Source organism: Alternaria ethzedia, assembly GCF_023757985.1.
Source record: "Alternaria ethzedia strain BMP 0044 chromosome Unknown scaffold_19, whole genome shotgun sequence".
Taxonomy (NCBI): Eukaryota; Fungi; Ascomycota; class Dothideomycetes; order Pleosporales; family Pleosporaceae; genus Alternaria; species Alternaria ethzedia.
The window spans coordinates 166,635-183,127 of NW_026056212.1; the positions used below are offsets into that span (position 1 = coordinate 166,635).

At 53.5% G+C, this 16,493-nt stretch overlaps 5 protein-coding genes across 5 annotated transcripts; 2 read left to right on the forward strand and 3 right to left on the reverse strand.

The window, feature by feature from the left end:
• Positions 1 to 659: 659 nt before the first annotated feature.
• Positions 660 to 2,398, reverse strand: J4E87_007160 (uncharacterized protein; the record flags this gene model as incomplete). The annotated part of the gene is made up of 5 exons (XM_049378756.1): positions 660 to 844; positions 898 to 1,709; positions 1,758 to 2,113; positions 2,172 to 2,190; positions 2,247 to 2,398. 5 exons carry the CDS (start codon positions 2,396 to 2,398, stop codon positions 660 to 662), a joined length of 1,524 nt encoding a protein of 507 aa, XP_049231418.1.
• Positions 2,399 to 6,472: 4,074 nt separating this feature from the next.
• TPK2 (cAMP-dependent protein kinase catalytic subunit) lies at positions 6,473 to 8,003 on the reverse strand (the record flags this gene model as incomplete). Its single annotated transcript, XM_049378757.1, has 3 exons — positions 6,473 to 6,929; positions 6,977 to 7,230; positions 7,281 to 8,003. The coding sequence occupies 3 exons, from the start codon at positions 8,001 to 8,003 to the stop codon at positions 6,473 to 6,475; spliced, it is 1,434 nt and encodes a 477-aa protein (XP_049231419.1).
• A 702-nt stretch (positions 8,004 to 8,705) lies between these two features.
• Positions 8,706 to 9,985, reverse strand: J4E87_007162 (uncharacterized protein; the record flags this gene model as incomplete). Its single annotated transcript, XM_049378758.1, has 3 exons — positions 8,706 to 9,346; positions 9,397 to 9,873; positions 9,928 to 9,985. The coding sequence occupies 3 exons, from the start codon at positions 9,983 to 9,985 to the stop codon at positions 8,706 to 8,708; spliced, it is 1,176 nt and encodes a 391-aa protein (XP_049231420.1).
• A 358-nt stretch (positions 9,986 to 10,343) lies between these two features.
• J4E87_007163 (uncharacterized protein) lies at positions 10,344 to 11,314 on the forward strand (the record flags this gene model as incomplete). The annotated part of the gene is given in 3 exon segments (XM_049378759.1): positions 10,344 to 11,103; positions 11,147 to 11,265; positions 11,282 to 11,314. The coding sequence occupies 3 exon segments, from the start codon at positions 10,344 to 10,346 to the stop codon at positions 11,312 to 11,314; spliced, it is 912 nt and encodes a 303-aa protein (XP_049231421.1).
• Positions 11,315 to 14,726: 3,412 nt separating this feature from the next.
• On the forward strand, positions 14,727 to 15,516 carry J4E87_007164 (uncharacterized protein; the record flags this gene model as incomplete). The annotated part of the gene is made up of 4 exons (XM_049378760.1): positions 14,727 to 14,733; positions 14,982 to 15,091; positions 15,144 to 15,299; positions 15,481 to 15,516. 4 exons carry the CDS (start codon positions 14,727 to 14,729, stop codon positions 15,514 to 15,516), a joined length of 309 nt encoding a protein of 102 aa, XP_049231422.1.
• Between the last annotated feature and the right edge of the window lie 977 nt (positions 15,517 to 16,493).

Below are 16,493 nucleotides of genomic sequence, written 5' to 3' on the forward strand. Positions count from 1 at the left end.
AGTAAGCCTGAATCCAGCTGACGGAACGCGAGAGTGCAACTCTAAGGCTTCGTGTCGACTAGGTGGTGGCGTGCATGGAGTCCAACGCGAATTGAGTTTAGTGTATGCGGCACAGCCTCCGGCCTCGAGCCTTGGCTTGGCGCCCCTGTGTCGATATCGCTGATAATCCTAAGCTCTTTCTTACCCTGTCGAATACAACAACGCGTAAGAAGCAGATCGCATATGTACCTGAGGGTCGAGAAGTCTACAAAGCTTTTATTTCATGCAGATTGCTGTCTTTCGTACCATCGTAGGCTGCAGTAATATTCATTGCTGCGACCTACGTACCTAGGCGTATTCATGTCGTATCAAAACGCAGCAAAAAGGTCATCGAACCGAGTCCAACAGGAATAGCTTTTGTGTCAGTTGCAGGATCGCTGCGCGCCATTTCGTTGTAGACACGCTAGCCAAGATCGCCAGTCAGAGCACTCCCCATGTTTGCGATCAAACAGGCGGAGCTAATACTTATCACTGCAGTCACGCCGTCATGCTGCATTTTGGTGACGTTGATCAAGTCACAGTCGACCATCCACTGCTCAAGGAATGCAAGTTGCGATTAACAAAGGTATCATATGTACGAAGCGACGCTAAAACAGCAAACAAAAAGCCATAGTCTGATCCTAACGACCACCAATCTGGCCCTTGGGAAGAGGCTTTACCCACATGAACATGCAGTTGAGCGCAATGATCATGATGCCAATAATCCAGAAAACCTGCGCATAGTCCGTCTTGTGGTAGCGGAAGATGATGGCGAAGATGATACCACCAAAGTTACCAGTCGCGCCAACGATGCCGGAGAGGATGCCTTTGGAAATGTTAGTAGGTCTTCTCTCAAATGAGTGAAGCAATCGGACTTACCATTAGCGTGAGGGTGGATGTGAGGTACGAGCGCGAAGTTCGCACCATTACCCGCCTCAAGGAATATGGCCATGACCGCAATGAGGCCGATCATCTCGCTGAGGTTGTGGGGATCCACCTTTCCAATGACGATGCACATTATACCAGACATAACGCCAACGAAGTGGATCCAGAACTTCTTTGCCCAGAGGTTGCGACCGGTAACCTTGTAGATAAGATCCGCAATAAAGCCACCGAGCGGTCTGGTAACAACGTTCAAGAGACCGAACATAGCTGCCCAGCGTCCAGATTGTGTTTGACCAAGGGACTGGAAGTTCTTGAGGTAATAAGCACCAAGGATAGAGTTGATAGCGAGTTCACCGCCGAAGGAGCAGAAGTAGCCCGCACAGAGCATCAGTGTCTGGAGAGAGAACATGACCTTCAGTCCCTCTTTCAAAGTAGGCTTGACTACGACTTCGTGCTGGAATTCGTCCATGACTTGAACATCACCACGTCCAGCCTCTACGTCAGCGGCCGGTTGCTCTCGCTTCTTTTCGTCGTTGGAGGAAATCGATCCAGTGGTCGCAGGCTTGTCATCGAGGGCACCGGTCGTGGGGACCACGGAAGCTTGGTTGGTTTGATCGCTGCTAGACACTACGGTTGCACCACGCTCAGACCACTTTCCGGTAGGCGTATCGTCGGTCAACAGCAGGAGACCGGTAGCGCATGCACTGATCATGATGAATGGAACGATGAAGGAGACTCTCCATGCGACGTGCGAGGAGAGACCCTGGTCCCTCTTCAAAGAGTCGTAGATAGCGGGCATGACGAAGCTGAAGAAAAGTCAGTGGAAGCTGCTTCATAGGGGACGTCCCGCTTACTATGTGATACCGCCGCCAGAGTTACCCCAGCCTCCGACCAAAGCGTTGGCAGTGCCGACAACATTCCTGTCGTAGAATCCAGTTGTCCAGACCTGGCATGGTACGAAGGTGCCGCCGAGAATACCAACAAAGAAACGGATGAAGTATAAACCCGTAGCGTTGTGGGCAGTACCAGCCAGAGCGGTCGGGATGGCACCGGCGAATAGCAGGCTGGCAAATGTAATGCGCGGGCCGAAGTGGTCGCACATGGGTCCCGCAATGAAGCGGACCAAAAGTGTTGCACATAGCGCGACGATGTTGGAGTTGGCAATTTGATCTTGTGACAAATGCATGTCCTCCTTGATACTCTTACTCAGCTGTGGGGATGTTAGTCTGTACAATTCGGACAGTCTCGTGGGTTGCGGGTGACCATACCAGAGGTGGAAACGCGTACCTGAAAATTATTAGCACTCATCAACGAAGGAGACCCACATGTGGGGAACGACATACCATGACCAGAAAGCAATGAAGAAGCCCAGGTAAGAGAAGAAGAATACACGACCATATTTGTTGATCGGATTCAAGACGGGAATAGATGTGGCCTTCTTGTTGTATGGGTTGATCTCTGGTGCCGACCAGAGCATGTTGATAGCGAACGGCATGATGAGTACCACCCGAGAGGTCGAGCCCTACTACGATACTGATACTTCTAAAAGGTAGGTCGGGAGAGTGTAAAGCTGGCGATGCTTTACAGACGCAATATGGAAGTTGGGAGCGGGCGCTTGCTGAAGCCGTGGCTCCAAACGGAAGCTGGAGGTTATATAGATTGATGCACAAACTCCAAAAATGATACTTCCGCGGTGAAGCACAGTGACGCACGGCTAAGGTTGTGGCGCAACTCGTTCCCCAGGCCAAGTGAGATCAGACTTCTCCGTGTCTGTATTCAGTAATATTGGCGGATTCGTTATCTTCGTTGGCGATGCCCAGCAGCTGCAAGCCCAATGCTTCGGAGAAAGTATGCTTTGCCGCGCTCTCGGGTGCAGGCGATGTGTGCGATGAGCGCTAGGGCGTCAACTTGAGATCCACATGCTGTTGTAGCGAATTGAGACTCTTTCTCGACTGGCTAAAATGTAGCATGAAAGGCTGAATGTCGATGCGATGAGTCGTGGTTCGCTGGGGATGAGGTTTGACGCGGGATGGTGGGGGACGGCAGGGGCGTTCTCTTATCTCTTGGCGCTAGCCAGGCGAGAGACTAGACTCACTGTAGTCGATGCCAGCAAGGATCCTTATCAGAACGTCTGGAGATAATATGAGTTGCTGCTTTTCCGCGGTCAGCATTTGACAAAATGCCTGTGTCGCTAATACCTCTTCAGCCTCAACGGTTCCTGTTCCTAGTACGAGCATACTGTTCGTGTCGAAGAAGTGGCGTTGACAAAAACGACTGGAAGTAACGCAGCAAACAACAATGACAACTCAAGATCAAGACTTACTCTTGCTTCTGGAAAGTAGCTTTGCTTTTGACTTCTGGTGATGGTACAAACTTGGTGTGACGGGAGTTGTGTGTCTGCCGCGTGCGTGTGGAGACGTGGCCCGATAAGCACAGAGCTTGGTGCAACGGCAGCTGTACTAGGCATGTGGGTGGATTCGCGCCGTTGCACAACTCTTACAATCCCAGCTTGGATTTGAGATCGTTAATTGTTTGTCGATCAGCTCCTGTCAGGATATTGATGGCCTGTGAAACATGCTTGCACCAATCAAGCGAAGATTCAGTGCCTTATCTCGCATGACTGCAGCTTCCGCCCCGGCAACACGGAGTACGCACAGGGACTCTTGGAGCACATCGATGATCTGGGAGGGTATATGATCCTCAAACGCCTAGAGTTCAGTGTAACGTCATCCGCTCCTTGGTAACTCAGTATTTGACTCTCACAACGCCAAGGCTCGTCGATACTTGGAGGCCAACGCTGGATGGATGTGACGACTTATCCCAAACTCCAAGAGGTTTTCGCAAGCGGGGGTTCTAGGCCTAGATCCTGACGTACGGTGGCTGCTACAGTCACTGCAGCGATATCGGAGGAAACGGGCCGGAGAAGGCATGTTGGGTACTGAGATGCTGTGCAAGAAGACGAAGCAACTCCGGGAATATCGAAAAAGATGGTAGTGTAGTGTGGGTAGGCTCCACAGTGGGCTCAGCTGCAGCCTTTTGAGCCTCATCCGCGGAGATCCTACGCTCGTCCTGAGAAAGTGGTACCCAGCCACCTCGTTCCTCGACCTGTCATCACACGACTTTGACTGAATACTTTCCGAACACCTTGGTCAAAAGTTTCGGGCCATACGGAGGATTTCGAAGGGTTAGCTGCTGATGTGAAGCAGGACCCGAGGATGTCTACGTTGTTAAACACTCCTGCGCGCTGTATTCCCAATACTTCCTCGCCATGTGCACACCCACCCCGTACATTGCAGCGCCGCACACCACCAGCACATGCATAAGCTGATGGCTACTCCCAATTACGTCGCAACGCCGAGGGTACCATCTCTCAGGCACTCTCGCAGCGTACAACAAAGCTCCGGTGCCATGACAAACGCCTAGTCCAAGATAGTAGCCCAAGCTCATCCTACTATCCATCTCTTCCACGCCATAGACGTGGGTACCATGCGCTATTGGAAGGAAAGAAGACGCTCCCAACAGGAGATAAAGCGCCGTACGGAGATGACGAGACTGAGGACCAGAAAAGGTGGGGTGCAGAGTAGTGAGTGCGCAAGCAAGGCCCACGACAGTAGCGAAGATACTGTAGGCTTCCTGTAGTACAGGATCGCATTTGAAAGTGAAGTGTGTACTGGCAATTGTCGTACCATACAGTGGTATCACGATACCAAGGTAATCGAATCGACCCGTCCAGGTGCGAACACTTTCGCTGTGATCGAGGAAGATGTGGTGTCTATCAAGCGTCAGTACCATCTGTTCTTCAAACTCAAGGCATGAGGGTTGAAGATGAGTATCAAGAGGTACTTACAAGAACGAGAAGAAGAAGCACGCTATGACAGAGGTAAAGTAGACGTAGACAGCTTCATCGTCGCCGCTTCTACTGTACCTATCTAGGTGACTCCGACGAGCAGACAGGTAGAACACGACAGCGACCAAAAAGAAGGCAACGGTACCCAGGATATGTGACCAGATGTTGACTGTCTCATTGTGGACCTGGAAGACGCCCCTGAGTGAGTGATGGTAAGAGAACGTTGCTTGTCTAGTGACTATTAGCCCCAAGCCGTGTGCCGTCTACGACGCGGAAAACGTACCGGTGGGATGTGAGTATGAACTCGTTGTCTCGCTGCCAGGGCACTGCGTTGACGCCGTTAGCTCACGACGTTCCTAGTATCCACCGGGAGTTGCGCAGAGTCGAACTCACTGAGATCATCCCAGCCTATCAACGCATCGGAGTTCTGGGTTTCATCCGTACGATGAGTCTCCTTACCGTCCGCGTCAAATTGAACATGTCGCAATGTCGTTGATGTTCCATACCCGTCGCCATGGTTGCTTCCCTCCAAAATCCCCGCTTTCTCTCTAGCGTCTTGGCGTGTCTGTGATGTCATACCGCTCAGCTCAACTGAGGCTGATGCCGACTCCAACGAATAATTTCTCGATGTTTTCAAGGTTTTATGAACGGGAGAGCGATCTGAAAGTCGATGGCTAATGCTTTTGTGCCGACAAAGACATGCCCTACTCAATAGTCACCCACAAGTTTAACCACCAAGCCGCCACGCTTCCAAGCTATGCACGGCCGTGACGCAGTCAATGAGTCCGCGGACCTCTTTCGCCTCTCATTTCCTTATGATGCGGCCAAGATGTATCTAAGTAATGGGAAATGCTTCTTCCTGTCGTATGTCGTATCCTTGGGGACTGTAAAATCTGGGCAGCCCTTGCTCGCCCGTGTGTTTCTGTATCGCGAGGATCCTCAACCACCACCATGTTAGTCCTCTGCTTTCTACGCATGTCCACCTCACTCATAATTGAGGTGAGGTTTGCCAGATGGATGCATTTCAACCAGGCAATCTGCGCTCAAGTGTTGATTGCAGCAATTTTGGAGTGATAGAGGCACAGACTTTGAGCAAGATAGTCAGTGCTATGCCAGGAGAGCTGAACAAATTCACCTCGGCTTTCGCATCGTTTGATGGACATTCGATGTTTTCTGAAGCAGTAGGTATACAACCAACTCAGAAAAGTTCAGGTGGGCACTGCATGGAGCGAGGCGTGGATGGCACCAATCTGAGATGCGCACAAAGGTACGGCACGAGGAATCGATAGCTAGCAAACAAGGATCATTCTCGGCTCAAGTCTTGCAATGCTCGCCGTTTCTACGTTTTGATACAGACATCATTTCTCATAGCAAGACAGAAAGTTCAGGATGGAGAGCCAGTCAAGGTTTCCGTATTATTAATTCAATCACCGCGCTCGATCGGGCGGTTACTGTTCAACAATCGTGCACCGTCATTCATGCCCAACAATGTACACCGAACCATATCCAATGGCACCCAGCAATCAAGAGATAGGAGTAGTAATAGACAATGAGGATTCCACGCGCATCAACATCGCGCGAAGATAGAGCACGGAGAGGGTCAAGGTCAGAGAAGTACGGTAGGACGAATGGCGCGGACTTTCGACGGGTACTAGACCAGGATCGCCGTGCCTAGTTGGATTCTGAAGGAGAGGCATATCGTATCTCTTTTCGATTATGGGTTTAGAAGTCGGGAAATAGGTGCCCGTGGCTATTCGGACACGTCAGAATGTGGTCTACAGTATAAGGAGGACTCTGCACGCACGGGTCATCTCCTGCCTGACCGTATGCCTCCGTCTCCTCCGGATACTTATCGAATTGGCTGGCATCGCCAACGCCAGCTCGCACAGGTGGCACGTAGGGTGCATCAATATCCTTCTTTTGTAGTCGGTCCCACGTTACTTCGGCGAACCAAGGGTGGTTCATAACGTCCTTGCTGCCGCCGTGCAAGTTGCCCAGTCGCTTGGTGAGGTCGGGTGTGATGAGCTTTTGCAGCAGGTCGTGGGCGTCAGGGTGGATGTAGGGTGGGTACTTGACTCTCGACTTGAGGATGTTTTCGTAGATCTTCATGGGGGAGCCACCGTCCCAGAAGGGAGTGAAGCCGCAGAGCATTTCGAAGATGAGGATGCCAAGTGACCACCTGGCGTTGTTAGTGCGACTCGAGCCGGGGGAGACATTGCTACTTACCAGTCGACGGACTTGTTGTAGCCTTTTGACGCGACGACCTCTGGCGCCAGGTAGTCAGGCGTACCGCACAGCGTCCATGTGATGTCGGGGACCTCTTTCGCGAAGCCAAAATCGGTGATCTTGAGATGGCCATGGCGATCCAGCAGCAGGTTCTCGGGTTTCAGGTCGCGGTAGATGATGTTATGCGAGTGCAGGTAGTCGAGTGCGAGCGTAACCTCTGCGGCATAGAACTTGGCGACGGGGTTGGGGAAGCGCTGGAGGAATTAGTATCAGATACATGATGCCAGGCACGGATGCGACATACCTGAGACTTTCGCAGCAGACTAAACAGCTCGCCTCCTTCGACAAAGTCCATGACCATGTAGAGGTTCTTGGAGTCCTGGAAGGTGCCCCACAGGGTGATGAGGAAGGGGTGCTTGACCTGCTGCAGCATGCGGCGCTCGTCGTTGGTGTGCTCGACCTGCTTCATCTTGACGACCTGGGCCTTCTTCAGCACCTTGACGGCATAGAAGCGCTGGTTGTGCTTGGACTGGACAAGGTGGACGCGGCCGAAGCTGCCGGTGCCGAGGGTGCGCTGGATGGTGAAGTCGGTCAGCGAGTACTTGCCCTTGGTGACGCGCGCCTGGTTGAGGGGCTGCGTCTGGAACTGGACGGCGCCGGCATGCTTAGGGGCGGCAGCGTGGGCGGGCGTGTTGCTGGGGTGTATCAGGTTCTGTATGCTGGGGACGTTGTGCGAGGGCGTCGGCGGCTGGTGTTGCTGCTGGTGGGCGTAGGCGGGGTTCATCGAGTCGGACGGCTTGGAGGGGGCGGCAGGCGCGGCCGGGGCCGTGGAGCTGGTGTTGCTCGCCGTGTTGGTCAGCGACTCGTTGGTCTTGGTCTTGTGCAGGTGGAAGGAGCCCGACTTGCGCGACGTCGTGGGCGTGATGGGCGAGTGGGCGTCCTTGACGGGCGACGTCGGCGAATCGAGGTCCTTGGAGCCGTTCGAGTCCTTGGTCCGCTTCTTCTTGAGGAAGCCCAGGGTAGGCATTGGAGGGGCGGCGCGACGAGTGCGGCGGCGCGGCCCTGCCTGTTCCTCGACGCAGTTCGGGCGATCTCAAGCACTGGGGCCAGGAATGCGCGGGGAGCTCGGGACGGGGGCGCGGCGCAGACGGCAGCAGGCGATGCGCTCAGGGGCAGTGGGTGTGCAGGTGCGCGGGCATCAGCAGAGCAGCGAGGAGTGTCGGCGGCGTGGGCGGGCGAGGCAGGCTTTGGGCTAGGTGATGGGTGGAGGTTGGGCTAGACAGTAGACGCTCGCTCGCGGGGAAGAAGCGTCGCAGCTACCACGCGCGGGCAGCATTGGCAACAACATGACGCCTGCGGCTCGTCAAAGAGCCATGTTTCACGCGCCTGCACTGGCACCGTGTTTGCGCCCGCAGTCAATGGCATGCATCATCCCTTCATTACATCGTGTCACGCCCGCCCGGGCTGCACGCGAAGCATCGCTGCTTGTTGCGTCATGCGTACCATGCACCGTGCCCAGGTGGTCGTCCCGGCTGCTATACCCAGCCTGCCTATACTGCGAATCGCTTCCTCGCGAACCCGTCAACGCCTAGCAATGCGCGCCAATACACATGCATCATCATACCCAACGCCGGCCCATCTACAAACACCCCAAAAGACTATTGCGCAAACATGACTCGAAAGCGCCCAAATGGCACACGTTGCATCGTCAAAAGAAAACCTGGCCGTTTCACAGCTCATCAGCCACCGCATGGGTTTCATCGGCCCCACCAGACACCACGATCGGCTGGTACGTCTCCAGGTCAAGGCCGCACACTTCCATGCGCCGTTGCCGGAATCTCTCGTACAGCTTGCTCCACGCCTCTTGCGCCTGTGCGTTCTGAGGCCGCAGCTTGGCGCGTTCAGAAAAAGGAATGTCGTACTCCGGTCCTGGTATCTCGGGATCCGACAGCCTCACGAACGTCGTCGCCTGCTCGAACGCCGTCGCGTTGAAGTCGTCGACGACATTGCGCAGGTTCTGCGATTCGTAGACCACGTTGCCCATGGACAGCGACCACTCCGAGATCAATGAGTCCGGCACCGTGAATGTCTTGCGGAACATGTTGAGGTCCGACGTCGGATTCGTCGTGCGCAGTGTCCTCAGCTGGTTGTAGCTCTGTTGTGACGGGTGTATCATCAGGAGTGATGTCGACATGTCGGTTCGTTCTGGCGTGGCGGGGTACGCTGCCATGGGCTCTGACTTGGAGAAAGCCAGCAGCGAGTCCAGAGCCGATGCGTCGAGCAGCACTCCCGGACCTTGCAGGTAGAGTAGCCGCTCGTAGTCTACCAGTGAGTACAGGCTTGCTAGTGAGTAGGAAGAGGGCAGTGTGTCTGGCTCTATTAGTAACTGCAGCGGGCAGCTTCCTGGGCTCAGCACTCACCGTCTGCGCCTTCCACAATAGGCTCCATGGGCATCAAAGTGACGCCATACCGCCTCGCCGCTGTCCGCAGCAGTCGCCGTGTAGTCGACATTTGCGGGCCGTATTTGTCGTCTTCAGACTCCACCAGCCACAGTTTGGGAAACATCAGTATCCTTTTGGCCGGGCTCTTCATCTTGTGTAGATCAGACAGCAGCATCACGGCACTGCAAAGTTCCACATGCTCTCTCACCACCTGCACATAGCCCAGGCGGCTCCAGTCCATCGTCTGCCCCGCAATATACTGCGCATATGTCTCGTCCACCTCCGGACGGCCGCCCATCGGTCTTGCCCATTTTACGTCCAATGTCGGAGGTTCTATCGGCTTGGGCGGGGGCAGAGGCTTGGGTAATCGGGGCTTTATGGCGGCTTGTAGAGAATGCACGTATCGTTGTTGTAATACCCAGCCCGAGAGGAAGAGGGCGAGTGTGAAGAGAAGAACTACCGGCGGCTGTCAGCGAATGCGAGTGCGTGCCCGTCGTGGGCCATGCGTACCAATGGCTGCCGACAGGATGACAGAGACCTGGCTCGAAGTAAGGAGAAGTCTCCCCATAGCTACAAGTAAACGCTGGATGCGAAGGGTATAAGAATGCTATGATGGTTCAAAAGTGTGCATGTAGAATAGTAAGAGCAGTTCGTGCAGGAGAGCGCATGCAGTGGGCGGGTGTGACGTGCCCCGTGGATCTAGATTCCGTAGGGCTGCATGTTGATCGCTGGTGTTGAGCAGGCAACTATCGATTGCTGGCAGCACCCCGGCTCAAATTATCGCAACCATCAACGCGAGCGTCCTCCGCAGCACCACCGATCCACCGAACCACCAAACCGCACAACACTGCACGCGCATTTCCGAAGACATTCAAGGGCCATTCCGATCTCAAACTAGCCACGGAACGAATTTTCGGTATCTCCACATGTCAAAACCGCAGTTCGACCGCGCAGACGCCAGCGCGCTCCTCGACGACCGAGGCTATCGCGGAGCCCTCATCAGGGGGCAGAACCCGGCGCTGCTCTTCGAAAAGGGTGTACGCGAGCGCATCACCGAGTCCTACTACTGGAAAGAGCAATGTTTCGGTCTGAACGCTGCGACCTTGTGCGACCGCGCGGCCGACCTCAAGTTCATCGGTGGCACGACTGGCATTACGGGCAAGCCTACACCATTCTTGTGCCTAGCATTCAAAATGCTGCAGTTGGTTCCGGACAAGGAGATTATTCTTGAATACCTCAACTTTCGCGACGACGAGGAAGATGGAGCACAGGACGGCGAGGCCAAGAAGGAGGAAAACGGCCACACCTCCGAGGACGAAGACCCAACCAAGAAGGCGCTCGATCTAAACGCTGCAGGCAAACTTGGCGACTTCAAATACCTGCGCTGCCTCGCTGCCTTCTACATTCGCCTTGCCTGGGAGCCCGTCGAAATTTACAAAACCCTCGAACCCCTCCTCACCGATTACCGCAAGATAAAACGACGCCTCAAGGATGCCTTTACCCTCACCTACGTCGACCAGTTCATCGATGACCTCCTCACAAAAGACCGCATGTGCGCGACGAGTCTGTGGAAGTTGCCGTCGCGGGCGAACTTGGAGGACTTGGATATGTTAGAGCCGAGGGAGAGTCCGTTGGGTGACGAAATCGATGAGCTGGATGAGGAACTAGACAGAAGGAGTGATGGAAGTGCGCGGAGCTACAGAAGCAGGAGCTATGACAGCAGGAGCAGGAGTCGGAGCTACGACAGTCGCAGTCGTAGTCGCAGCCGCAGCAGAAGTCGAAGTCGAAGCTACGATAGTCGTGATCGCGAGAGGAGTCGCAGCCCAGGCGAGCGGAGCCGGTCACGGAGTAGGACACATAGTAGGAGTGGGAGTCGCAGGCGCGATTAGAGTCGTAAGGACAGCGTGATGGTAGCATGTAGGGCCGCGCATCGGATTTAGCTTTATACCCATCCATGGATCTATGTAATGAAGCGTTCAGTTGCTATTTCCATCGTCGCACGAACACCACTCGATCCTGCGTTACGAGTCGCACACGATGCCACCACTCCCAAGGCCCATAGCTTTACATTTTGCCGCACCATGAGAGCGCTTCCGACCCCAGCCACAGCAAGATATACGCAACGCTCACCCACCACGTCGCTGCCACGCAGTCTCCCAACTGATACTGCACAAAGGCGCCCAAGTCAGCTGCAGGTTCCCTCCCTGTAATTTGAACCCTCATGAACTTTACGATCGAGAAAAGAGGAAGGAACACAACCCCTCCAGCAAACGAGAGCACAGTCCACGATGGAGCCCTGGACGCCTCCTCCTTGAACAGCCTTCGCCATGGGAGACAGGAGAATACGAAGCTGCTTATTATCCACCCCGCACCAGCGACAGTGAATACTGCGAATGGCGCCTGGATGCACTTCAAACATTGTTCTCCAATGCTATCTTCTAGCACGCGTCGAGGCCGGACTTGAAGTGCTCGGCAAAGCTTCCTGAGGAACAGCGGATAGCAAAGTCTTGCCAGCGCCACAGGGAGGGCAACACCAGCAACATTCGCCATTGAGAGCCCATGTTCAGAGCCCGATACCACGAAAGTCATTCTGGTGAGCAGTGAAAGTGCACTCAAGTTAACTCCAACATTGACTTGCTTGCTCATCCTCAGAGCACTGGGAAGAGATAGCACGATAGAGATCCACACCCTCTGAGGGTGAGCAAGCGCTCGAGACAAGATCCATCCCACGGCAACCGATATGTATGGCCAAACAGATGTCTGTCCCTCCTGTAAGGCAGGTTCTCCGAAGGCCAGAACGAGGTGTTCCAGTAACGGCAATGTGTCGTCACCTTCACCCTCTTTCTCTTTCTTGCCAAAAATTTCCGTGAGGTTGTAGATGTATAGCAAAAGGTGTATGACCACCAGTAAATTTTGAAGGTCTTTCTTTTGTCGTGAAGTTTGTCGTCGCACGAAGAAAGGGGAGCCAACTAGGATGATTGGGATTGCTGGCCCTGGGATGCGTAATCGACCGAGTGCCACTGAAGGGTAAAGAGATGGATCGTCGCTCGCCATGTTGGGGAGACTAGGAACACTGGAGCGCGAGTTCCTTCTATATTGCGCCTTTCCCAGGCAGCAGTCGGTCATGTGTCCGCGCGACTTCCGACGGTGTCCCGGTGGAGTATTCTTAAATGCCGGTTATCCCATGTATCAACAGTACTGCCGAGCTTTTTTCTTTCTACATAGGGAACTTGCGTCTAGGACAAAGGCGCACTCTATTCTTTCTGCGCCAAGGAGTTCAAATTGTTGCCGCCATTGCCGTCTTGGCCTGCCGAGGTATACCGAGCTTGACGGTCCGAGCGGCCCAACGGCTCAACAGTGCCAGCGATCCTGCGTTGCGAGTCGCACACGATGCCACTACCTAGGTACTTCCAAGGTACGTGCAAGGTTCGGTAAGCTCCGATAGCATCATACTAGGCCTGCACGTTGAAGCAACTTCGACACCACCGAGCGCAGCTGTCACCACTTGTACTCCATCATCACCATGCCTGACTCTGCACCCCAACCCTCCACCCTCCTTACTCTTCCTCGAGAATTGCGCGATTTGATATATTCGTACCTGCAAGCTGAAGGAGAATCTGACTGGTGTGAAACCAGTCTTTTCCCTACATTCTGTCTCCTGTACCGCGTCCACAACGCACCGACTCTCGCGCTACTTCATGCTCATCCTCGTCTGCGAGAAGAGTCTCTTGAAACCACTGAGAAACAAGGAGTCTTCGTCACAATCTGCGATCGGGACCGCCTACGACCCTGCCCTGTAGATACACCGCATCAATCACCACCCAGTCGCAAGCGTCGCACGCTACCTTTAGACACACTTTTCAGCCATTACATCAGGCACGTCGCGATTCTCGTCCCCAACAGCCATGAAGACCTGAATGAGTGGACGTGGAACACTACGCGGCGTTTTGTCTCTGTGCTGGCACAGAAAGCTCCATTTCTAGCAACCATCCGAATCGACTATCAATACCGCTCCCAAACCCTACTTCAACATCACAACAACACCTTTGCACGGTTTGATATGTCTCCATATATGCTCGTGCCACCGCCCTGTCTAGACACGTTGCAGCTCGTACAGCGGGTCGAAGGGTACCGTCTCGAGCAGGAACCGATTTCCGAAGATGAGCATCGGAGTCAGCGACGTCAGCGGCGTCATCACAGGTGTCTAAAATATGGCTGCTACTTGTTCAGCAAGGCTGGAGTAGACTACATGTCTCATCTTTGGAAGCCTGAAGATATTGATGGACGGCTGTGGGCCGAGCCGTATGATGTGGATGATTGGAGAACGCCACTACCGGCTTGGGTGGTCAATCACAAACTGAAGGACTGGAGGGAAAAGCGTGGCCACGAGGAAGCTGTGGCTTGGTTCTGAGATCGCTTCGACGATAAAAGAGTTCCACAAATTAACACGTGTGTTGTCATAATACCTACGAAATGCCTCCCTTTGCTCTTGAAACTCTTTCCTAGCCCATGTATTCTTCAACGCCCGACAGGCCTTGACTAACTGAGATCTTGAGATCTGCGCATCGCTCCGAGCATGCATTAGACTCCTGGTACTATCGGGTAAGATACTGTTCACATTGACGTCACCTCTCCATTCGGTTGTCACTCCCGTTCCGATTCCCTTTCACCGTTTCGGATGATTGAACAACTGTCCTTACATGGATTGCTATAAATCCAACAGTCTGGGCAACATATCGGGGATAAAGAGTCAGTCGCATCATCCCATCAATATGCCCCACATTCACCTTCCCGACAGGACGGCGCTTATGAAGAGCAACATCAACGACTTGGCGCTGCCCACCGGCAGTCGCGCGCTGGAACCATTGTCATCTGCGAATCGGATACATCGATGCGAGAAATTCTCAACGAATTTTCTAGAGCGGCATGTATTTGTCTCGGTGGGACATACTCCTCCAAAACCCACTACGAACCATTCCCATCGCAGTACATCAACACTGAGACATTCTAATCACCACATCAAGCACAGATATCTACAACAGCATGAAGTTATATGTACTCCTTTTCCAAGCTATCGCGGTGCAAGCTGCGATCCGCTTTGGTTGCAGCAGTGTTTCTATCCAGCGCCTGGATCCGCTAGTCGAGCCTGGCCGTGTACCATCGTCTCATGTTAGTGTTATGATCGTAGTGGTGACCATATACTAACACAACTGCAAAGGTACACCAGATCGTCGGTAGGTTGGACTTACGATATAGCCCCTGCTTCTCTCATTGACGTTCCCGCAGGCGGTAATGCTTTCAACGCTACGATGGCCGGTGATATTGGGGAACAGGGCAGCTGCACAACATGTGCTTACACTGAAGGTACGACATGCGTTCCTCACTCCAGTCTCTTTACAATCGCTGACATTGAATGTAGACTTTTCCAATTATTGGACCGCGGCGATGTACTTCAAACACCAAAACGGCTCGTACAAACGCGTTCCAATTTATCCAAACGCTCAGCTAGGTATCCCTCCGACAATGCCTACACTGGAGCACATTGAAAGGCTAAACCTTATCAGGATTCGATGGTCAAGATGCGGACCACATCAAGGGAGGTATGACGGTATACTACACCCAGAAAGACTTCGAAAGCTCAGACCTCGACAATCCCGTGAGAGCCTTTCCGCCGGTGAGTGATGCTATCCAGGCCCTCGGTGGAACAAGCGATTAATTGGGTCAAGGGCTTCCGCATGACCGTTGGTAACCCGTCAACGAACACACTCAACGGCACAAAGAAGGGCCTGGCATACACGTGCTTGCAAACCATCCTCACTAGAGGTTATGAGACTCCTGACTTCCCGAAAGAGCCCTGCCCTGCCGGTATCATGGCCATCCAGGTAAGTAATGGTCCTGAGCAAACATTATGATCAGGGTACTGACAGTATGGCAGTAAGTCTCCCTGCGATGTTAGCATGCTCCTGCAAACAAGTGTTACGCACTTGCCGCCAACGCGTATTTTCCCAAGAGAAACTCATTCCTTTTTCCACGAAACCTACTAATTGCGTCTTTCATGTGTAGCCATTTTCCCTCTTGCTGGAACGGAGTCGACCTTGACTCTCCCGACCGTCAGTAATCTCCCTGTGCGAACTGTCTGTGAGATAAAAACTGACTTCGTACGCCAATCTTTAGATCAATCCCACATGTTCTCGACCACACGGGGTGGCTTCCGTCCGGCGGACCCGTGTCCTGCATCGCATCCCATCAAGATGCCTCAACTAGCATACGAAACGATGTGGAATACAACTGCCTTCGCCGACATGTGGCCAACCGATGGTTCTCAGCCGTTTGTGTGGAGTTATTCCGATAGCAAGGGCTACGGTACTCATGCAGACTACGTGTTTGGGTGGAAGGGGGACAGCTTGCAGCGGGTGATGAACGATAGTTGCATGTTCCATAATTGTGGAAGTCCGGGTATTCAGGGTGTGCTGAAGACTCAGACTGTGGAGGAGATGAACGCGTGCGCGGTTGAGAGCTCCGTCGACGAAGAGGTGGATGGGTGGCTCGATCATCTGCCGGGGTACGAGATGGAAGTCTAGCTCGGTACCTGTTGATGGAGGTCTGGTCTTTTTCATATGTGGTGGCCAGGCTTAGAGCGGGGATGTCGCAGGCACGGCGCGTCTGGTTCGTGTTCACAGATTGCAGCACGTTCGCGGGTGCCCAGTGCCCCGGCGATCAGCTAAGATAACACGCTAGACTCGATTTGAGCAAGCTTGCACGCGTCTCCTGTCTCCGCATTGCGCCTTTCGCCATCGCTCCGACACTGTATTCATGCTGCCCGGCTTCATGATCTGCTATGTTCTGAGCCGTGACGAAGTCATAACGGTATCGAAGCGCCCGGCTAAATTTCTGTGGAAACATCCTCATCGCATACCATACCCCACATGCTCTTTTCCTTGATTAACAATGTGTCCACCCGACGATCATCACCTACGATTGGTGACAGGTACCTGTCATTTCGACCACCTGGGCATCGTCGTACCAAATGCTATCGGCAGATAACAAGTTCTAATCAAGGTAAATCGAAGCCTGAT